At 39.3% G+C, this 23,242-nt stretch overlaps 3 protein-coding genes and 1 long non-coding RNA gene across 8 annotated transcripts; 2 read left to right on the forward strand and 2 right to left on the reverse strand.

Annotated features, from left to right (window-relative positions):
• Positions 1-259: 259 nt before the first annotated feature.
• LOC135333546 (uncharacterized) lies at positions 260-4,191 on the forward strand. 4 transcript variants are annotated; one of them, XM_064528511.1, is made up of 14 exons: positions 260-818; positions 888-993; positions 1,049-1,269; positions 1,406-1,452; positions 1,509-1,590; positions 1,651-1,821; positions 1,943-2,079; positions 2,165-2,270; positions 2,336-2,419; positions 2,479-2,659; positions 2,769-2,858; positions 2,919-2,996; positions 3,050-3,139; positions 3,462-4,191. In XM_064528511.1, the coding sequence occupies exons 2-14, from the start codon at positions 894-896 to the stop codon at positions 3,881-3,883; spliced, it is 1,809 nt and encodes a 602-aa protein (XP_064384581.1). In that variant the 5' UTR covers positions 260-818; positions 888-893; the 3' UTR covers positions 3,884-4,191. The 4 variants fall into 4 exon arrangements, 3 of the variants coding, with proteins under 3 accessions (XP_064384581.1, XP_064384582.1, XP_064384583.1); XR_010393971.1 differs by lacking the exons at positions 3,050-3,139; positions 3,462-4,191 and having other exon boundaries at positions 2,479-2,643; positions 2,919-2,992; XM_064528512.1 differs by lacking the exons at positions 2,769-2,858; positions 2,919-2,996; positions 3,050-3,139 and having other exon boundaries at positions 3,462-4,188.
• Positions 4,192-4,399: 208 nt separating this feature from the next.
• Positions 4,400-7,600, reverse strand: LOC135333548 (uncharacterized). 2 transcript variants are annotated; one of them, XM_064528515.1, is made up of 5 exons: positions 7,526-7,600; positions 5,830-5,968; positions 5,529-5,728; positions 5,144-5,291; positions 4,400-5,032 (listed from the first exon to the last, which is right to left on the reverse strand). In XM_064528515.1, exons 1-5 carry the CDS (start codon positions 7,568-7,570, stop codon positions 4,509-4,511), a joined length of 1,056 nt encoding a protein of 351 aa, XP_064384585.1. In that variant the 5' UTR covers positions 7,571-7,600; the 3' UTR covers positions 4,400-4,508. The 2 variants fall into 2 exon arrangements, with proteins under 2 accessions (XP_064384585.1, XP_064384584.1); XM_064528514.1 differs by having other exon boundaries at positions 7,420-7,561.
• A 1-nt stretch (position 7,601) lies between these two features.
• Positions 7,602-8,595, forward strand: LOC135333549 (uncharacterized). The gene is made up of 2 exons (XR_010393973.1): positions 7,602-8,210; positions 8,262-8,595. It is a non-coding gene; the product is annotated as an uncharacterized LOC135333549 (long non-coding RNA).
• Positions 8,596-14,278: 5,683 nt separating this feature from the next.
• On the reverse strand, positions 14,279-21,861 carry LOC135334397 (uncharacterized). Its single transcript, XM_064529554.1, has 2 exons — positions 21,373-21,861; positions 14,279-15,869 (listed from the first exon to the last, which is right to left on the reverse strand). The coding sequence occupies exons 1-2, from the start codon at positions 21,817-21,819 to the stop codon at positions 14,508-14,510; spliced, it is 1,809 nt and encodes a 602-aa protein (XP_064385624.1). The 5' UTR covers positions 21,820-21,861; the 3' UTR covers positions 14,279-14,507.
• Between the last annotated feature and the right edge of the window lie 1,381 nt (positions 21,862-23,242).

Genomic DNA, 23,242 nt, shown 5'->3' on the forward strand with positions numbered 1-23,242 from the left:
AGCTAGCTAGCTAACTGTGCAGCTCTATCTCATTGACACAACGATTACAAGTCCAGGGGGTTCGCATGGTTAGCACTGGATAATAGTAGTCTTAAGGTCAGCATGTAAGCTGCAAAGCATGCAGTAGTGACTATTGACTATAGTCTATACCGAGTTTAATCTAAAGTAGCGAGCTCTTTTATCTATGGGTGCACTGAGCTAGCTCCGCAGAATCAGGTAGATCATGTCTAGATCTATATTCTATAGCTATGAGCAAGAGAAGGATAAGTGTGAAGCCTAAGTCTCAATCTATCTCCTACTTTGAAGTATCTCCTTCAAAACGTCGTGCTGTGCATAAAAAATCTCTCTCTTTGTCTGCTGTGCCAGAATCCTCTTCTGTTAATTCTTCCAGCAGTAGACTTACTAGGTTCCTCTCCAGTGATAAAAATGAAGCTGAAGAAGTAGATGTACATGGAGCGAGCAGGCCTACTGATGTTATCAGTGGCGACTCTCCAGATGTATTAATCAGTAGTGAGTGGCATGATCATGATCCAGAGAGCTCGGGGCAGGATGACACCACTTTTCCAGACACAGTGAGCTCAAGTGCTTATGAGAAGCGACAGCAGAAGGCTGCTGACAACTGGGCTGAAGTGCGTGTCCAGTTGCTACGTGCCAGTGTAGAAACCGGAATTCCTTCCCCTTGTTCTGTGTGTGCCGAGTGTGAAGAACCCGCTGTTGCAATTTGCTGGGATTGTGGACCACAGGCATACTACTGTGCCAACCATGTGGACTCAGTACACTCTCTGACAAATATTTTTCATCGACCTTTTCTCTGGAAAGTATGCACTAATCAAACATACTGCTGTACATTTTTGTGATTATTAAATGCATGCGATCTGATTTTACAGAATGGAATGCTTCACCCATACTATTTCAAGCAGTCGAGAACCTTTCCAGCACTTCACTGTTGCTGTACAACTTACATAAAAGAAGTTGTTTGTCTTGACCCTAAAGGTATTTGTTTAACTACACTGATATAGCCTGTGTCTAAGAATCCAATGACTTACAGGTTTCCAGCATTGTGTGTGCGTAACCTTCTGCAAGTGTGAGCCTGAGGCTGTTACTCTTGTGCGGCATAACATGTGGCCAGCGACACCAGCAACTCCCACCCTAGCATTTCATCAGGATCTGCTACTATGGATGGAGTCACTTTTGCTGGAAGGGTGTATTGGTGTCGATGCTTTTTGTCGTTCTCTTGAATACAAAATTGGAAGAGATATCAGCAAACAAGTATGTGAATTTGATGTCGGTTATACTTATACATTAATTGTTGCGCACTGATGAGGTACATGTTGCATGCGTCAGCAATCGCTTGAGGTACACACTTTTAATTGTCAGTTGTTTTAATCTGTTTATTCTTCTATAGCTCCGGAAGATCTATCCTGTCATGATTGATGCGTTTGAAGAATATAGGTAGGGTATATTAATTGTGAAAGAACATAATACGACATATTCACATTAACATTCAGGTTCAACAGATATCAACTCGACTGTCTTCTATTTTTGTCTCCTGACTTGAACACTACAGCTATCTGCCCTGCCTGTCCTCAGGTTTGTGGTTTTGTTATAGCAATTAGACTCTGGCAGCCTATACTTACCTTTTACGTGCAGAGCAATGGAACTCAAATTATATCCATGGATGGTGTATTTGGACTATGTCGGAAAAAGTCTGCTGGTGTTAGTGTTCGACCACCACTCTTCTCTGGTGTATTCTTTGAGGAACAGCAAGCAGTAGATGAGTTTGTTGCTGATTATGATACATTTGGCCAGATAATCGACAAGGTAAGGTTTTAGCGTTATACTTAATTGGTCAAGTGTGAAAACCTGCGCTATACAATTTGGATGTAATCGTTTAAATAGACTTTTAGCACATTTCACTCAGTTAATTTTATCCTGGCATTAGGGGTGTCATGAGTTCCTCGCTGGAGACACTTTGCGCTCCAAATCAAGGTACGCAGCTCTAGATGAAACTGCCGTGTTTGGAAGCATCTGTCGTCATGAGTTTCCCCAAAGATTTCTGAATATGAAGCATGGAGAAAGGTATGTACATAACATTAAGGTTTTCAAAAAGAGCATACATGGTGCATTGTTAAAAATTAAGGTATTCTGTATCTTAATTATCTAGACTAGCATATCCTGTGTACCTGCTAAAGAAGGCACACCAAAACAAGGGTGACAAGTGTCTGTTGTTACTGTACGATATTGCCTGCTTACTCGAAACTCATCTGAAGGTTTGTGTCTCAATAGTCAGATCTAATCTTAATTAGTACGCACTTATATTTGATTACTTCTCCAGAATCGTGGACATCTTGACATGTTAGAAAAGACAACATTAGGAGTGCCAATTTTTCATGTCTATGGGCATTGTGCATTCTGTCAGGTAAGAAGAAAGATGCCAAAGCTGTGTGTTAATAACTTACTGTTGTATTATACATGTAGCTGACATATTCACCTAGAGTCCTAACTGGATGCGGACTTACTGATGGTGAAGCTATGGAGAGACTGTGGTCATATCTAAGAAGATTTGCTAAATCCACCAAAGAAATGCGACCATCTCATCGCATTGATGTCCTTACCTCAGCTCTATTACATTATGCATCAAGAGTACGTCTTAATCTAGGTTTGTTTTTTGTTAGGGCTACCTTAATATTAGCTCTCAGCACTAGTTGGTATGCACCTATGTATGCTTTGCATAAAGGGAAAAAAAGTGCTAACTCTTGTATACGTAGGGGCATCGTTAGTCAAAAGGCTGAAGAACGCCCAAAACACTCAACATAGTGCAACAGAGGACTTATCAAAGCTAATCAATGAGTCAAATGGTTAGACGTAGTCAGGAATAAAGTTTGTGAATTTTGTGCACTTTTATATTGCACCTTCAGGTACACTGACGGAGTCATCAGCTGAACAATTGCAGAAACAACAACACAGGCTGTTCGCAAGGAGTCAAACTGATCTGAGTGAGCATTAATTATCAGATGATTGTATCAAAATCGTGATGAAACTTTGACAGGTTTCGGGCAACGTCACAAAACCTTTCAGAACATCCTTCATATTGCTCGCGAGCGTAGGTTTTTAATATCTACCAAAGCGAGATACGCTGGTAAGAATGTTAGTCAGCACAATCATGTAATTATATAAATAATAGTTAAGTAATAATTATGATTTAGAAGCCCAAAGAGCTGGTTGTATAGTATCCCGAACGTAGTGAGGGTTCTACTAGCCCTAAGGGCTTCTAAATTATGTGGAAACTTCCTAAACAGCTAGTGTCTAAGCATTAATTTTATTTTTATTATAGCAACCATGATTCTCTAGCCAATCAGATTTTGATCTACATGATTTTCTAAGTTGGATAGAACACTACCTTTAGCCAATCAGATTGTAGTATGTATGCATGCTAACATGATCTATGTACTATGTTACAGATGGTCAATCGATTGCTGCACGCCTTGCAAAGAAGATATCATCAAGTACGAGTACGCTGAAACGAACAGTGAGCAGATTTAATGGTATGCGTCATGATCAATTTGAAGGAGTAGCATACCATCTGCCAGCCAATTTGAATTGGGAGACAGTTTCCAATTTGGAAGAATTGTCTACGTTGGAGGTCGCGTCGGCTGGAAATTGTACCATTCCCATTCATTTGTGGATAAAAGTTGTGAGAGCGTGTAATATGAAGGAAAGGGCAACGGAAGAAGTGAAGATGATAATGGAAGAAATTAATACTGTTGCCAACAACCTGAAATACGAGCATTCCGTAATAAGTCGTCATATACAGGATATCGCCACATCTGATAGTCTGTCTCTGTTTCAGAAAGGTTGCCTTAACCTTTTGCATCGAAGATGATTACTTTGCGAATCTTATTTAATTACGTTTTCCAGAACAGTTAACCAGTATCATACTGTAGAGCTACCTGATACGAGCTTATTAGGTCCAGATGGTTCATTTTTTTACAATTGTCAAATTAATTCATGAACATGATTACCCTTCCGTTACTGATATTATTTGTACAGACAGTAGTAGTGATGATGATTCTGATGTGGACAATTGAACACTTATCTTTTTTATGTACTTTAATTAATAATTTATTAATCACACTTATAGCTATAGGCAGTCATTATTTCTTAAACATCAATGCCTTTTATAAATTGAAGTCAAGGCTATTATAAGTCAACCACGCGCATGCATAATTAAACATTATATGAATATGAACTGCATATAGTTTTGACAATTATATATATAGTCCTAAACTCGGACATAAATTATTATCTATGTCATACATACAATTGTACATACATAATTATATACGTACGTACAAACAATAATAACGTAATCTTACTTACGTATACAGTACACAAGATAGAGAGAATATAGAATCGTGAATAAAATGGAAGGAAACCTTTACCATTCCTATTACAATTGTATATACAATAATTATAACAATTATCATAGTAGTTTTATAGTCAGCTGGTTATTTACGTTTGCGATTAGTTCTTGTATGAAGTGGGGAGACATCAGCTACGTTTGATATCATACTGCTCGGCCATTCCACGATGATCCCTGTGCTCAATTTATTTTCCCCAAAAGCATCTTCAAACCAAGCTTCAGCACCAACTTGTACAACATCCACAACGGAAAGCGTTTCACAATCTTTTTGGCAAGGACGACCATGAATGGTTTTATGTACACCAGGAAGCACTGTACCTGTTGCAACAATACTTCCATCTCTGCCTTTCATAAAAATCGTACTGACGGTATCAGTGTTAGAAATAGCTTGATTGGACAAGATTCCAGAAGGTGTTGCTTTGGTTGTAGTTTTAGTGGTTGATTTCTTCACAGTGGAAATAACAGCTTTGGATGTAGTAGATGAGGTGGTGTTGATTGGGTTTGCGTTTGTTGAGGTAACATTGAATGAGCTGGAATTTGTGTTGAGACTGGTTGTACTTGACGAGGCTGCAGTGGCTGGGGTAGCAAATTGTTTCTTGGACAAGTCATCTGTAGTAATAATTAGAGAAACGAGGTGTACAGTTTGTCGTGCACACAAAGCAATCAGTTTTACGTAATCAAATAATGGTATCTACATTACATTTACTTATAAAGCCTTACCATACAGAAAGTAGGAGCTGAAGGATGACAGGATTGCAGGGTGAGATTGAAGAAATTTTTTCCCATCTGTGGTTCCCACACTTAAAACCTTTTTATCAACAAACATCATTGTAGCCATCTCACAACCAAGTGATTGCAGCAGATTGGCCTGTATAAGTGCACAAGGTAATTATAGCCACATGTTAGGGTTTAGTGTGTTGTCTACATTATAGGCATTATATCATTTATAAGCCCGCCTCATAGTAAAAGTAATTATTTCCTTAGCTCGCATAAATTGGACCTGTCGCAACATCATAATAATTATGTTCACAAAATTAATTTTAGGTGATAAAATACAATATTATATGTGCCGTCTACGTGCACATACAGTACTCACAACACCTACATCTCCCTGATGTCTCTTAGCAACCCGAACAATGAGCTGCCTCTTTTTTTCCGGCGTTAGTTCCTCCTCATCCTCCTCCTCATTGCTACCCTCAATATCTTTTGCTACTACATTGTACTTTTCCTTATCAGCAGTGCTGATTTTTCTCCAAGCCTCTGCCATCAATTTTGATTTATCTGAGAGAGTCTTCCCGTTGAGATCTAATATAATCGTGCATTTGCTGAATAGTGAGTGAATGCACAACTTTTATATACGGCATGCATGTCATTAAAATAAACTATCCACCATAAAATCTACGTACCTTGTTGTTTGTGAAACTCTTTACTGAAGCCAGAGGCCTGCCTTAATTTCCTACGTGTGGACAGCTTTTTAGTTCTAGCACGAGGAACAGTGTCACAATGAGAGCTGGTGTGCCGTTTCTTGTGATTGTTTATCCAATACTGCATGTATGCATGTGCGTATTTAGTTTTGGTAGTGTGTATGTTGCTGTACGCACACACACACAGACACACATGTACACACGCATACACACACACGCACACATGTACACACACACACGTACACACGCGCGCACGCACGCACACACACACACACACACACACTAATTAATGATCCCAGACTAATAATTGGACAAAGCTAAAGCCATCTCATGTGTAACCAATACCGACTGCATGTACATGTTACAAATACAATTAAAGCCCATGTAATACTAAGGCAGCGTGTATACACATAACCAATATTGACTGCAATCAATGCTACTACCAAGTAGTAGCTACATGTGTCAGGCTACAGCCTAAAAGTAACCAATGCTTGACTACAATCAATACTGCTAGTCTTTACAGCAGGTGATGTGTACAGGGTGAAACATTTGTACCTTAATTAGCTGCAAGGGCTGATAAAGAGAAGAGGGCATGCAACTCACTATTAGTTTAATGCGAACAAAACTGCATTCAATTTATTTTATAGGTATCTGCACACGTACTTTACACAAAATCAGAAGTAGTTTGTACTTTTCCCGTAAATTCCACCGCCCATGCACTTACAGTTTTTGCTCGCAAGCTGTTGCATGCCCTCTTCTATTTATTAACCCTTGATAATAAACCATGTTGACTCTACGATCAATATACTGGTAATTTACTCAACTCTCACGCAAATGCTAGTAGAAAGGCAGAGGTAAAACGCAATTAACTGGTCACGTGACCAAAATTGCTGTCCAAAGCGCAATGCTTACTTGGCAATTTTTTGGACATAAGCAGACGGTAAGAGATGTAGAGAGTATTTGTATAGCTAGAAATTAATTGTATATAGGGGCTAGACGAAGTTTAATCACAAATGCATGTATTTGATGACAGCTTGTTAGTGACAATGTACATTTTTGACGTATAGGTATCAGATATGGACCGCATACCTAAAAAGAAGTCTAAGGCATCCAAAGCTACAAGCAAGCTCAAGACTCCTTAAAAAGTCGACATAACTGTTACAACTTATCCCGATCTTCAACCTTTCCTAAATATGATTGTGCTAATCCTATACACAATTACTTTCTAGCTATATAAATACTCTCTACATCTCTAAGTGACTGCTTATGTTCAAAAAAGATCCTAAAACAGTTTAGCAGAATGTGCATATATACCAAGAAAGCATTGCACTTTCTGCAATTTTGGTCACGTGACGTCAGCCTACAAGGTAACTAACCAGTTGACTATGATCAATACTGTTACTAAGCAGCGTACATACAGACTAGCCAACTAACAATGTGCACACAGTGACTAGCCTGACTATATCATAATACTGACTATAGAGCATATTGCATATATAGCACGACCAGACTCAATTTTAGAGACTGCATGTATACATCATCCTGATACCAATGTTGACAGGTCAATCTCACGTTTATAGTATTTAATGTCAAGCCAGTCTCAGTAGCATGCAGCAGCTTGTCGAGCATTCAGAGTGTTCTGTCCACAACTGTGCATCCCTTCTTCAAATTTCCTCACAAGAAATTCTCTCTGGGATATTGTGATCACTGTTCGGGAAGTCATGATTCTACTGATCACTAGCACTGTACTACTCTCCACCTAGCCTCGATCCCAGGCCGAGTTTTCGCTTTTATAACGGTTAGGCGAACAACTGGGCCTGGTACTAGTTGTCTGCGCATGCGTCAATCGTTCGTCAGATTCTGACGAATGGATATTCTCGTTCACTTTCGTGACATTTATATTCGTGTACTATCGTGTACTAGAAGTCAGTTCCCGTTTTATCATTATTGGAATCGATTGGAATGGCTCTTAGCTGAAGCTTCTCTCTTCTCTGAAGCTTATTCTGAAGACTGAACAACAAGGGAAGAGGTATAAAGCTTTGTCAAGCTTGTTAAGGTCAGATATTTTTGTGTGGGCCCTATGGCCGGCTATGCTATCAAGTCTTGTTCATGTTTGGCAAGAATGTAGGTAGACTATAGTTTCATCATTAATATGGTGGATCAAGTGAAGAGTGTGAGCTAGAGAACTTGGTGCTGCCATCATCAGCTCGTCGACAATGACACTATAACCGAGAAATTTAATATGTATAGATCTACACGTATTTAAAATGTCTACTTCTCTGTACAGGAGCAATGGCTAATATCCAGCTATCCCAACAGTGCTCCTCTTGGCTATACTAACGGACGAGACTGGACAGTTTGAGGTAAGGGTTTTACCGTCTTTGGTTTCTTTTAATATTGTCCTATACTCACAGACACAGGACTGGAGTATGACCTGCTCATTCGAGCGTTGCTGGGTAGCTCAGAGACATCAAGAGAATCTACGTTTTCTCAAGCAATGAGTTACGAGTTGGGGTCTAGAATCAGAGAAGTCCAGCAGCCTGCTAAATCTTTTTGAAACGTAATTTGAAGGCATTCAATCATCCTGAAGTTGCCCTGGATCACTGTAATTGTGCTGCAGCACAACTGGCAACTCCCCAGGCCTTTGTGAAGCAGCTCCCTATGTGCATCTTTTGTGTACTCACTCTGTGCATTTTCTGTGTACAAATTTCTATTATTGATTTATTAAATATTTTTGCCGACCACAAATATACAATGAAAATTTGACGCATGCGCAGACAACTAGTACCAGGCCCAGTTGTTCGCCTAACCGTTATAAAAGCGAAAACTCGGCCTGGGATCGAGGCTACTCTCCACCTTGTACCAGCCAGCTGTGTAGTCTCGAATACCCGCCTCAACCTAAAAGCTTGAGTCTGGTCAAACTCACATTGTGGTTTGGTTCAAGTGTGTCCAGGAATTTCTTGGACATTTAATTGGCCACAAGTGGGTGTGGAACATGAATAAAATTATAGTCTACATGAATATCATTATAGCTAACCGCCACGGCAGCATGGATTGTTTAATACTAGTAGAAAGAATTAGCCCCTGACAGAAGGCGACGTAGGAAAATTCATGGAGAGAGTTGTAAGGATATGATACTAGAACTCTCCAGACTAGCAACAGGACCTTTGGAACACCTTGTCGAAATTAACAGCCTAAATGCTCATTTATGTGAATGTGACCGTCGACCATGGTTTCATGGTAGCGATGTCAGACCGATTTTCATTTTTGCTATTTCTAACTCCTATGTATTACTATCTCTTTTGAACACTCTAGGCAAACCAGAAAAACTTTACTGCACTGGATTTGGTCAAGCGAATGCAGAGATACAGAGTTTTGAAGAACACTAGTCAGGGAAAAATTCGTACAAAAATGTACCGCATTTTAATGTACTTGGGCGGGACTTATGAAATTTGTTGTTAATACCAGAAATCATCTTAATGTTAGCATATCTGCTGAACCGCTTGGTCTATTCTCTTTCAAAAAAGTATGAAATGGACACTCAGGACTCAAGAGTTAACATTGTAACCATTTGATATCTATTATGAAGTTTATAATGTTTCTGTAATGTATATCTTTATGATGTCCCTATAATAGTATGATGTCTCCTGCTTCAGAGAGTTCTTTTGGATTTAAAGTAACCATGCTATCTTTTCTTTCGTACAGTATATTGTATCATGTTTCAGAACTCTCATCAATGTCCACCTTACGCTTGTATCTGTTTCTTGATCTTTATAAGCAATTTTTCTCATTTGGTCTAAATAATTCGTTTTTAGTGTGATGTAGATTTAAGGCCATACAACTATAAATCTATGATACAACTCTGTTGACAGCTTCTAATTAATACAGTAGATTACTCTTGTCTTTTTTGTGTGCAAATTGAATCAGTTCTTGCAATTTAATAGTTTTGGTAGATTACATTGTTGTCCCTGGAATTCTCTCCAATCTTTCTTGTTTCTTTTCAACAGAGGCTTTCAGATTGCTTCAATAATTACTTTCAGTAACTTCTAAGAACTTCTAAGAAATAAATACAGCTATTGGTACACTTGGCTTGATTTTACTGCATTTCTATTCTCAGCTCCACCCATCTATCCATGCAATATGTGATTCCGCAAGAAATAAAAGCTTATTGTAGCAACTTTTTGCATAATCTGGAGAGAGTTAGAGATGAAAGACATGCTCACTTGTGTTTTTGTTCATTTTCATGTTTGGTTGCCAAAATGATGATCACCTTTGAGAAAAAATCACACACAAAACAAGCATCAAATGCTAAAATCATAAAAAACTGTTATAAAAATCAAATTCTACGCTATTTTTTACCCCTGGGAACAGCTGTTGTTTGCTAGACTCTTCCAGGGCTTGCGGAAAGCCCTTCTTGTTTACTCACTTTCTGGTCCCGTTTTTTACCATTGAATTACTGTACGAAAATACGCCCACGCACTACTTCCGGTCTGACATCTCTATTCATGGCCCTCTAGCTCTGTGCAATGATGGCTTCAAGCTCAGTGTTTTTCTCGTAGGCTTTCAACTCCTAGCCTTAATTGATACACTGTCTGATATAGCCCTCTGTGTACGTGTCCCTAACATGCGGTGGCTTGTGGCTTTATCACTATGCTTGTGGGCGTGTAGTCCACTTGACTTTGCTGACTGTGCAGAACAAAGTTCATATGTGAGTTGGACCTAGCCTCTACACAGGCTCTCCTTTTTCTGTTCTTTATCACAATCGTTCAATAAGATAAAATACTGTATTATTTGTTCAATGAGATAAAATACGGTATTAATTGGAGGAATAAAGAAAGAAATAGACGTAAAGTTAGGAAAAAGGAGAGCCTGTATCGGGAAGTCGCGTGAGGGTAGAAGGGTGGTAGAAGGGTGAAAATGAGCGTGGGCATACTGAGCTAGAGATGTTGGACTGCCCACGCAGAGGTCTACGACTAATAAAACTTTGCCTGCAGCAAGCTGGACATGGACTTGGAACTGGAAGTTTGCAAGCACTATAGCTAGCTATACCTTAGGCTTAGCTAGATGATCTACTAGTCTAGATTGTGTGTTTAGATTCTATCACTATTACCTTTTCTTGTGTCTTTCTACATGCTATAGTAGAATAGCTTAGTCATCATTATCATATAGCAGGTAGCTACTGCCACCAGAGCTGGCCACGCTGGTTCTCTGATCTGACTTGCAGCACAGCTTGGTGGTTGTCTCAGTGCAGTGCAGTACAGTACAGTCTTACTCTGAATGCGTGGGAGAATACCTTACGTCACGATTGTGGGCTACATATCGCCCACGTTCATAAAAATCCTTGTGGATCACGCGATTTCCCAAACCAGGCCTTACTTTTTTTAACTGTACGCCCATTTCTTTCCTTGCTGCCTCACTATGTCTTGTTTATGGATGAACAGTGACAACAGCAAGAAAAAGTAAGGCCTGGGAACGAGGCTAAGTTGGACCAGACTCAAGCTTTTAGGTTGAGGCGGGTATTCGAGACTACCAGCTGTGTTGTCCAGTCCATGATCCAGTAGTACTAGTGCAGTGCAGTGCAAACCGTGTGCATGTGGTATATCTTGAGTTCATAGGTCAAGTGATCTGACTATAACCAGCCTTGACTACATGCAGTGCCAATGCTGACCATAAGACTACTACCAGTGCTGACCCAGAGGAGGTCGGACATCACTTGAACTTTCACTAATTATGACCTTTTAATGACATTCCAGGCCAAATTGCTTTTCGTTTTTGCTGACTCAGCAGTAGCGTCTACTGTACTTCTCTGCTAGTCTCTATTTTAGCCGCCCTCTAAAAGTTGGGCGGCCTAATCACGAGTCTATGTTATAGAGGGCGACTAATTCACGAGACAATACTTCTGCACGGTTTCTGTCGCTAAATCTGTTGACAGCTAGTTGTGTTTGGTGTCTATTATAGTTACTGGACCTAACCCTATCAGCACATAATAGCCATACTAGCTAGATCCAGTCATGTTCTACTGCTGAGTCAGCAAAAACGAAAAGCAATTTGGCCTGGAATGTCATTAAAAGGTCATAATTAGTGAAAGTTCAAGTGATGTCCGACCTCCTCTGGTGCTGACCCATGCGAATGGGGTGACAAGTCATGGTCACGCCCAATTGAGCAGGTGCAATCATAGCCTCGATCCCAGGCCGAGTTTTCGCTTTTATAACGGTTAGGCAAACAACTGGTTGTTTGCCTATCCGTTATAAAAGCGAAAACTCGGCCTGGGATCGAGGCTAGTGCAATCAGTATTGCCATTCCAATGTTGTTATGTATAATGCTAATTGCATGCATAATAGATCCTCTGCACTATCCCAGTCACCTCTTGCTCCACTGAGAGATACTGAGAAGCAATGACTAACACTAGAATGACTGGACATCCCCATTGTGATTGACCAGTTTGCTAGAATGTACCCCAGAAGAATAGTGCATGGAGATCCTACAAGATGACTGACTCATAATTATGTCTTATTATCACGCTATGCATGCATTAGATCCCATTTGAGTGTATTTAGCAGGGAACTATGAGCTATAGTACCGGTACTATAGATTACTCTGGGCTACAAACTACAACATTATACATTGTATTGTCATTTACAAGAAGATACACAGAAAAATTATTGTAGCTAGATGCTTTGTCTAGTAACATAGTAACAGAACTAGAATGGAAGAGAGAAGCTCTAGAGGAGAATAGTAGGAGCCGCTCTTTTCTTGGGCAGTGTGCTGTACTTTTTTGCTGCAAGGCTGCATGGGGGAGGAGCTGGATGTATGAAAGATACGCCGCAATAAATGCGGGGGGGGTAAAATCGTGCGTTTTATACATAGCACTAAGAGCAACGTAAGCCACTTCTTTGCGTCTCTCATTACAGCTCATCTTTTCCCAGGCGTCTGTTTTAATGTCCTTGAAGTGACGATCTTCTATTTTATCTTTATTGGCGACAGCTCTCACCAAGTAGTCGAGAAACGTCTCAAACTTCCTATCTTGGTAAGTAAGTAATGGCTGCTCCAAAGAGAATAAATATGGTCTGGTTGATGCTGAGGATTCGTGCTGGTGCATCATCAATAACGTGGTTGATTGGCACTAAGATAAATAGGAATGCTATCAAAAACCAAACCTGTAAAAATAGACAAACCAAAGAGGAACACTAGGGTACATAAATGTTGACTAGATTTATTCCAGCAAAAAACACAATGTACAAATAGATTATTTCTGTTAAAGAAGTGTTCATGAAAGTAAATGAATAATTCGTGGCTCTATGGCCCATTGTTCCATGACCTTCATTCTCATCGATAACAACAGGACAACAACAAAACAATGCTCTGCAAACACAGTTACACGTGGATTGCTTCTGATGCCATTGGTACAACTTAAATAAGTTGTGATAGGCAGCCTTCAATGTTAAGATAAAAGTAACAATCATAAGTCCGTAGAAAACCAGCATGCTTGCATGTTGCATGGTGTGGTGTATGAATGAATCCCACCAGGATATGATATGAATGGATAAGCAAGCAAGAAATTGGACCCATTATGATGTTGTACCACTTCTTGTAAAGACAACTTACACGACTGTCCTAAGCAGCAGCATCTGTTACAACACTGTTGATCAGTGGTATGAGTATACACAACTTGCGTACACACATCAAAAACATTAAAACGAGTACAAACAAATCTTCAGCAAGCATCAAACCAGGTACACTAAATTCCAGGATTAGAGTCCTTATACAGACGACTCATTTCCACTCTTTGCTTCGGGATAATAATAAATATCGTCTTGTACAAAGAAGGCTCGTTTATTGACTCCAATGCAATCGAGTGTGATCACAAAAAGTACAAAAAGAAAACAACACGTAACACTGATATATACAGTCATATTGACAGTTGAAATCTTTACCTCTCCCAGACCATGGTTATCATTGTCTGCAGACTTTTCACTCCTCACAAAAATAAGTTTATCGTTTTCTACAAAATGATGCAACAGATTCGCAATGAACAATTTCCAAGAAATGGGAAACAAAGTGGAAAGCAGTGAATACTAAATTAAATTCCACTGGGACAACTCCACATGCACACTGTTACCAGACCCTGAGTGAGTGAAGGGGCTGGACTTGCGAGACTAATTATTCCCCTTTAGACACCTATTATGCTAAAATTATTCCGAGCATAATTTATCATGGTAATTAACACCATGCATGGGCATAATACTATACACACATGTAGTGGTACACACAAAGAGTATAGATACAATTATTCAGCAGCAACAGCAAGCTTTTGCCCAACAGCAGAGACAGCTTATGATGATTATATATATAGTTTTGGACAGAAACAGCATGACATGCAGGTGATGCTGGTTGCCAAGCAACAGCTCTATATCCCTGATATATATATAAACCAAGTCATAAAATTTCTCCATCAATTTCTATACCAATTAAAAATCTATACAGTTGCCATAATTAAATTATTACTTCCACTAATTTACATACGTGCACGGGCACTAAACTATATCAAAGCAAATTTTACTGAAAGACAAAGAACTAATAGAATGGCTAATGTGAAACAAAAACATTAGTCAAGAAACAAGCTAAATAGCGTACCAACTGTATTTATAGTTTGAATGAAGCTATAGTTGATGGACAGCTATAGCCGACCTTGCATGTTGCTGCAAAGCTGGAGGAGCTGGAGGCTGGGAACCTTGTTGCTGCAAAGCTGGAGGAGCTGGAGGAGCTGGAGGCTGGGAACCTTGTTGCTGCAAAGCTGGAGCGCTGATAGTATGTAAAGCCGCAATCATAAGTTTCCCCACTTTAATTTCTTTATCAACTTTATCCAAATTCTTCCACGCTACAAGCTCACCATCGATCCCATTCGTAGCTAAGTATTCTGTATTTGCCTTCACTAACTGCTCTATGATGTTGTGAGCACCTGCATGGTTTTGATACAGTTTGTAGGTGATAGCAGCGCCGATAAACACGAGGACAGTCTGGTTGATACTGAACAAGCGTGCAGGAGCATCATCGATAGCCATGTTGATAGGTATAAGGATAAAAATCCCTACCACAAATACCATAAAACCAGACCAGAAAAATGATATAAGACTCATAATTGTCAGTACAACAGGATGTGGCAATTTATATGCAGGGCAACACTTTTCCCAAGTCCAAAATTTAATCATTTTGTCACCATTAATGTTAAATCTCTGATGCATTTCAAATAGATTATAGTATGCAGCCTTGAACGTCACATAAAAGATGAAAACCGTCACTGCATAGAATATAAGAATGCTTGCAGCATGATGTGGAGTTTGGATGAAGCCAATTAGAATGTGGTAAGAGTGAACAACAATACAGGACATCGGTGCTATACCGATATGATACCACTTTCCTTTACGCACACCACAACGTTTACAAATCATTCCTACTACCATGGCCGCAAAAATGAGAAAATCATAGACAAACATGAGAAATGGAATAGAATATTCGAGTTTAAAGGCGACGAGCACATTACTGTATTGTGACTCATTTTGAGTTGGCTTAAAGAATATTTCCGAAGACACTCTAGTATTCCGAAACGTAATTGCTACTATGTCCAATACTATCACGTACATAACGAACGATACTGAGCATATCACTAAAATAACAATGTACATATTCCTTGTTGACACTTTAATACTGTCCATATCATGTATGTTATCATTTTCTTGGTTGGCATTTTCGTTTGGTGGTTCTAGATCATTTCTTATTTTTTTGAAGAACCCTTTTGAGTCATTTTCAACTAAATGATGTGACAGCCAACAGAGAAAAAACATCACGACTAGAGGAAAGACAAATTGAAATGCAAATCCGTAGTTTGTGAAGTGTTGTCCTAATGCAACTGCTGTGTTCTCACCTCTGTGAAACATCTCCAGTGTTGTAAGGTTCTCTCCTTTAGCACTGTAGCTGTCTGTAATTGGAGAAAGAATCTTCTGCTGCATTGCAAGCAGCTTTAGCTGTGAAACAAACAAAATATGCAGTTACAGACTTACCATAAATCAACCTCTACTATCTATGCTGCAAGCAAGAGTAGATACTCTTATCTACTCTTGCTGCAAGTCAGCAGAGCCTTGCATAGCCTCGAATCCAGGCCAATTAAAATATCAGCCTGGTCTCGAGGCTAAAGCCTTGCAGCTCTCTTCTCACTCCTGCAGCTACACCAATAGCTAGCGTTCTAGTGCAGAGCTAACTACTAGTACTAGAGTACAAAGGGGTATTACAAGACATCTAAATATTTCTGACCCCCTGTCTTGCAGTAATCTTGAGGGAGCTATAAATAGCCTGTTCACTAACTATTATGGTCAATAGGCTTGCATGTAAGCAAAAAAAAATTAGTGACAGTGCTTTGTTTGCAGCTAATGCTAGCATTTTAGTGTTCAAAGTGATTCGGGTATTATGAGACAGGGGGGTATTACGTGACACCATTGCAATTAATTAATTTTAACGCTAATTGGCTGTTCTAACATACAATTGCAAGTTGGTTGTGCAGTGTGTTGAATTGCACTGTAGTAATTAGCCCAATTAGGGTGACCACAGTGTTTTTGTTAGAGGAATTATTGGCTTGCAATGTTCATTACTTGGATACTGAGCTAGCTATAGGATCATGCCCAATGCAATTTCAGACGATTTGTAAGGTGGAGGAGGCATTACTTTAATCAAGAAGTGGTAGAACAAGTGGCAAAGTACTTTAATTTATTTCTGTGTGAAAACAGTTGAACGTATTAACTACCGTATAGCGCGAAATTTTCGAGGCACTTATATTTCGTGGATTAGCCTCTAAAAGCTATTTCGTTGCACAATGTTTGCGGAATGACTGCTTACCGGAAGCCACGCCTTTAAATCTATGCAGGTAATTCAATTTTCATGGACTTAATTTTCGTGTTAGGATTCTAACCCACGAAATCCGCGAAAATTAAGCCCCTCGAAAATTTCGCGCTATACGGTATGCTGTATAATTATACTGGGAGAACGTTTCCAACAAATCATGCATCTGAAATGTTTTGGGCATAATCCTAGCTTATATAGCCCTGGCTCTTCTTTTTCTGTTGTTTAGTTCAAAATACATGACGAATTGGAGGAACAAAGAAAGAAAGAAGGAAGAGACCAAAAAAGGAGATCTTTTTTTCTTTGTCTCTTCTTTCTCCATAATTATTCTTCTCCATTCTTAATTCTTATTGAGGACTGCAAAGGAGGCTAATCCTATAGCTATAGCTATCCAAACAACATTTGAAATTTACAAGCTATAGCTAATAATAAAATTTATCTCCAGAGACTCAAACAAAACACTGTGGTCACCCTAATTGGGCTAATTATGCCCCGGTGCGCATGCACACGCGAGGTATATGGTACCGTAATTGATGTAATTACAGCGCCAGAAAAAATTAATTCTACTTCTGAGTGGCGCATCTTTAGAACACAAAAAATTGCGTTCAGCCCAAGCTGGCGCCTAAATTATGGTGGCGCTTATGTTCTACAGCTAGTATAGAATTTGTAGAGCGGAAATGGGCGTGGTCTAGCTCAGTTTCATTTGCTAGCTGCATCGTTGAGAGCCGAGTGACTTGTGAACAACATTCAGTGACTGTAGCTATGGGTTAGACAACTGTTTAGAAGTGAAGGAAGTCAAAGATGCAGGATGATTGTCTTGATGTCTCAAAACAAGCCTTTTTATAAGCGCCAGAAAAAAATAATTCCAGCATGCAACGGTTGGCGCTTTTTTAGGACCTAAAAAATTATGCTGATGCTGACGTGGCGCTTAAATTATGGTGGCGCTGTAATTACATCAATTACGGTAGTGTGTTTGTCACTTTGTGTGTCATGTGTCTGTGTAGACTGCTACAGCTGCTCAAGGATGAATCAAGTGCAACTAAGAGTTTCTCTATAGGCTTTTAGTCGAGCTAGTCATGTTTACTTGGATTTTAATTCGTGGATTTGCAAAATAATGCTTCGTTCTCGAGTTATGCCTAGTTTTGCTTACTTGGAATGCCATTGCAGCCTTTTCAGAAGAGCACGTAGCCAAACTTGTTTACCGAGTGTTACTACTCTACTTAGTAGTTAGCTCTGCACTAGAACGCTAGCTATTGGTAGCTGCAAGAGTGAGGAAGTCAAGAGAGCTGCAAGGCTCTGTTGATGGCAGCCATTTAGACTTGAACTTTTGGCATCGATCGTTTTTAACAACAATCATGGTCGATCATTACCCACTCTTTGAGTTTGCATGCAACAAAAGCAAAAATGTTCATCAGTATAAAAGCTATTAGTAGCTTCATGTTATGTAGCTTTGGCATCTCCACCGAGGCATCAGCACCTGCGGTGCTTTCATTACTACAGTGCCAATTCAACACTGCACTTCAACTGGACAACCAGATGCTAGTTCTATACCTGTAACTATTCTAACTGCATAATTCTGAGGCTGTGAGAGCAAGCTTGACTGTCTCCACTGATGTTAAAATGAAAGCACCGCGGGTGCTGATGCCTCGGTGGAGGTGCCAAAGCTACATAACATAAAACTACTAATAGCTAGCTTTATACTAGCCTCGAATCCAGGCCGATTAAAATATGTATTTTAATCGGCCTGGTCTCGAGGCTAGCTTTATACACACATTTATTACAGAGCCTCCAATTAGTATACGGTTTTTTCCGTATTTATACGGATTTCTGTCTTCTAACACGGTTATACGGAATTAATTGTAAAGATACGGATATACATGTAGATCTAGAAGACTAGAAATGACCTTTTGTTAGCTTACAGAACAAGTTAACTGGCCTTATAGTTGACAGTGAAGGGTCTAGTAGCATCCCTACAGCTGTAGTAGCTCTATGCTCTATACTAGTAGTGAGTCTGATACGAAAGACAGCTATATTTTCATCAACCTCAACAGTTTCAGTGAAAAAGAAATTATTTATTTCCCTCGTTCGATCACAATTATCGTATTGTTCTCAGATATGGCGACCTGCTCTGATCAAAGACATCCGCAAACTAGAAACAGTACAGAGAAGGGCAACCAAGTTTATTACTGAAAACTCAATGGACTACAGAAATCGCCTGATAAAGCTTGAAATAATGCCTTTAATGTATTATCTTGAAATGGCAGACATCATGTTTCTAGTTAATTCGCTAAAAAACCCTCTGTGCGATTCAACAGTCGTAGTTATATAAATTTTCAAGATAATACCAATACCCGTTCGTCCAGCAAGTTAACTTTAAAGCACGTCCTCTCTTCCTCATACCTACAAAGTCACTTCTATTTTAACCGCTTACCAAAACTATGGAACAAGCTACCTCCTATTGACTTAACTCTATCATCAAAATGTATAAAACACGTCATATCGATCTGGTCTCATTTCATAAAAAACTTCACATCTGACAATCCTTGCACCTACCATTTTTCTTGCCCTTGTAATAAATGTTCAGCCATGCCATCATCATTCAGGCCCACTTAATCACTGTCAATTCTTATATTCATCTGGTATCATCATTAATTTTTTTTTTTGTAATTGTGTACATGTATGTCCATAATTATTATAATTATTGTATTTTATTACTTACGGCTAACTGACAAGTTCAGTTTAGCCTTCAACTCACCCTTTTGTTAAATCATAACCCATAATTGCACTTCATTATAGAAACCTAGTCTTGCGGGCCATACTCCACAATCTGATACTATGTATGGTGACTATTGCCAGGTTTTTGTGTCGCAGTAGAATTTAATTATTGTATCCTGTCAATTAACCACAATGTACCATACAGTCTTTCTCCACAGAATAACTTAAACTAAAAGTATAGACCCTCTACAGCAACTGAAAGTATCTCAAGTGGAAGAAGCTATCATGTGAACATAGACTCAGTATCAAGACAATAGATAATTCATACTCAATAATTGTAGATCTAGATCTGTAGAGCTGCAAAATAATACAAGAAAATGTTGTCTATTGCATGCATTCATTTCTGCTTCCATATCACACATTATCTCATGTTCAGTATTAAACTCTGGAGAAAAGGCCATGGCTATTTCTGCTTGGAATAAATGAAACCATAGTTTTGCCAACTTTTGGGCTCCCTAATCTTTCTTTTCATTCTTGACTTGCAGCTATCCATCAGCTAGATATTCAAGAAAGCAATACAATTGATAGTTTTGATCCTTTAGAGTGCCTGATTGTACAACCAACAGACTCAGTACAGTGTAGCTTGTCAACTTTTAGCAATGGTGAACAATTTTAAACCACACCCATTTTGAATGCTTGCGGTACATTTTTGCATTTTTGTGTGGAAATTCTTGAAATGCCATCGTTCCGAAATTCCAGAACTGTACACGAAAACCTGGCAATAGTCACCATACGTAGTATCAGATTGTGGAGTATGGCCCGCGAGACTAATAGAAACCATTATTATTATTATTATTATATAAATTTCATGAAATTTAGCCAAATCTCGCTTACGACGCCCTTTATTGAAGGGGCGGGGCAATTACAAAGTCACTAAACAGCATTATCATTTCCATGTTTTATACTGAAAATCATCATTAAATACGGAAAAATGTGCTGATTAATACTGAAAAGAAAAGTTTCTACTTGGAGGCTCTGTTATTATGATGAACTTCTTTAATTTTGCTGCATGCAATCTAGTTGGGCGTGGCCCCACGCTGGACACGAACGTAGGGTTGGGCACCACTGCAATGTCAGGTTTGTTCCACCGGCACTTAGCTTTAGGGTGTGGCTAAGCATGAATACGATTAATTCCAAGTGGGCGGTAACCGCAAAGCTCAGTTTAGAATGCTACTGCAGGAGTCATTTTTGCATACCACTAGCTCTAACTGACCTGGCGTGTTCCTGGATCAAGCTGGCTTGTCTACTATTGTTGCATTTTGATTTAACTAAAGAGAATTACTAGTTACTGACTCTTTCATTAATGAGCCACGCCTTCACACTTGAACTCTGCAATCTGATTGGGCTGCAAATTTTTGCAGCAGGAACAAACCTGACGTATTACAGTGGTGCCCAACCCTACGTTCGCGGCCAGGGTGGGGCCACGCCCAACTACATGCAATCAACCGAATAGGGTAGGTAATGATCAACCATGATTGTTGTTAAAAACGATCGATGCCAAAAGTTCAAGTCTAGCTCGGTGAACAAGTTTTGCTACGGACTCTTAGCAAAAGAAAAGGCTGCAATGGCATTCCAAGTAAGCAAAACTAGGCATAACTCGAGAATGAAGCCGGCATTATTTTGCAAATCCACGAATTAAAATCCAAGTAAACATGACTAGAAGCCTATAGAAACTCTTACTTGCACTTGATTCATCCTTGAGCAGCTGTAGCGCGCGGTCTACACAGACACACAAACACACTACCGTATACCTCGCATGCGCATGCGCACCGAGGCATAATGACTGTTTTATAACATGCTAGTATAATTATGTGTCACAATGACTGTGTATATACATAATAGATCTATTATTATGCTTACTCTTTGAGTCAGAAGCTTAATCATGTTAAGCCCAGCATTCATACAGTCTGGCTGCAGGTACAAAAAAACTGTTGTCTCACGAAACTCAGAGTCAGAAAAAAATAGAGATGTGTACTGAAGCGACCGGATAGGTTGGAACAAGTAGAAAGTGGACTGCGTCCAAAACCAGGTCTGGTTGGGGGAAGTTAGGGAATAATCAGTGGAGCCATTTCCAGACATGTTTCTCGTAAAGTAGTATATCACTGTCACAAAAACTGGATATGATGTGTCGGGTGGAAAGAAGGCACGTTGGAGATTAAATCGATTCTTGTCACTTTCTATTATCTCATTCACAAGCACATCGTAGCACTTTGAGCACACATTCTCTCCTGGTTCACAACTAGTGCTTCCAACATCAGATGTAGTCACAGCCAAAAAAACTAGGAAAATCCCGAATAGTTGTGTCATTGTTATGAGACACTAATACACTAAGCGCAAGTTTGCACTGTTGCTAGCTGACAGCCTTTAAATATGCACAGCTAAAGTAATGAATTTCAAATTGTAATTGACGTCATATTACAGTGCAATCTGATATATAAGTTATGTAATGTTCGGTTCAAGTTCTAATAGCAAACTGTACCTCCTATACTGGTTTGCATAACTCTTATAATTATAATAGAGTGAGCATGCAGCAACAGACCAACAGTCAGCACACTGAAACGACCCAAAATATAATTATTCCAGCTAATGGTTGCTTTTGGGAAGCGCATATAGGGTCCCAAACACTGTATTCTCATGCACGCATACGTGGCATATCGGCTAAGTTATATGCAGCATCTTTTAATATTAAAGAGCTTCTTCTGGCTTTAAACTATATAGTGCATGTGCAAGCCTTCTCAACAACACCATAGAGGGCCACAGCTATAGCTAGCAAGCCTTCTCGACAACGCAATAGAGAGCATAAGCCACAGCTTCACAGGAGACAATTAAGTATTTGTTAAAATTAATACTATAGTAAACAAACTAGTCTAGTTTACGGTATAATTTTACAAAAGTAATTCACTAAAGTATACTTTTGTACTTTAAAATAATTGTACAGTATAAGCTAGTGTAGTTTTCCCACCATCCAAGAGTGTGGTTCTCCCACCAAGACGAGTGTGCCTTTCCCACTTCACAAATTGGTGGGATATTCCCACCAAATGTGGTGTACCTATACGGAGACAACACAGTCACACCAAATTTGGTGGGATATTCCCACCTCACTTTTGGCAGTGTATACACTAGAACGATAGCTATTGGTAGCTGCAAGAAGCTGCAAACTACAAACCAGTTAATGCACCGTTTTGTGGATTTGGTCAATTTCGTGGTGAACGTGCATGTTTTAACTTATGGTTTCATCTATGCACATCTATACATCTATATAATTATACTCGCAGGCTTGTTGGTAGTGCAACAATACACCATGTGATATCGATGTCATACATTAAGTCACAGGAGCATGTAGAAACGGAGAGCCATTCATTACTAAACACATGCATGCATGCATGGTGTCGTGTACGAAGGTAAGTATTATACTAATGAAGTATACCCATTAAGCTTGCCCACACAAGAGGAAATGAATATCAAGGTATTATAAGCATCAATGGATATGATTACACTTGACACTTATAATAGTATCACATGTACTATAAGTGTTATGTCTGTGAGTGTGCATGTGGCCAGTTGTATTCATGGCCGGGCATTGAATAATCCTTTGAATGATCAGTTCCAGCACCTGCACCATGCATATATTATAGTCTATACTCAATCATAAAATAACAGCAGGTGGTGTCTTAATTTCATAACAGGAAATTGCAAACTGTATATACTACGTCAGCCAGTGTTGCTTTTA

This window comes from Halichondria panicea, chromosome 3 (genome assembly GCF_963675165.1).
Source record: "Halichondria panicea chromosome 3, odHalPani1.1, whole genome shotgun sequence".
Taxonomy (NCBI): domain Eukaryota; kingdom Metazoa; phylum Porifera; class Demospongiae; order Suberitida; family Halichondriidae; genus Halichondria; species Halichondria panicea.

What these genes read in the sequence shown, in the direction of transcription:
- LOC135333548 (XM_064528514.1), bottom strand. Translation starts at nt 7,476, where the DNA reads ATGCTCGACAAGCTGCTGCATGCTACTGAGACTGGCTTGACATTAAAT. An exon ending in TGACATTAAATACTATAAAC is followed by an intron (nt 5,969 to 7,419) that starts GTGAGATTGACC and finishes GCATACATGCAG; the next exon opens with TATTGGATAAACAATCACAA. An exon ending in CTAAGAGACATCAGGGAGAT is followed by an intron (nt 5,292 to 5,528) that starts GTAGGTGTTGTG and finishes GCACTTATACAG; the next exon opens with GCCAATCTGCTGCAATCACT.
- LOC135333546 (XM_064528511.1), top strand. Translation starts at nt 894, where the DNA reads ATGCTTCACCCATACTATTTCAAGCAGTCGAGAACCTTTCCAGCACTT. An exon ending in TACTCGAAACTCATCTGAAG is followed by an intron (nt 2,271 to 2,335) that starts GTTTGTGTCTCA and finishes TTACTTCTCCAG; the next exon opens with AATCGTGGACATCTTGACAT. An exon ending in GGCATTGTGCATTCTGTCAG is followed by an intron (nt 2,420 to 2,478) that starts GTAAGAAGAAAG and finishes TTATACATGTAG; the next exon opens with CTGACATATTCACCTAGAGT.
- LOC135334397 (XM_064529554.1), bottom strand. Translation starts at nt 21,819, where the DNA reads ATGACACAACTATTCGGGATTTTCCTAGTTTTTTTGGCTGTGACTACA. An exon ending in TTAAGCTTCTGACTCAAAGA is followed by an intron (nt 15,870 to 21,372) that starts GTAAGCATAATA and finishes TTTGTTTCACAG; the next exon opens with CTAAAGCTGCTTGCAATGCA.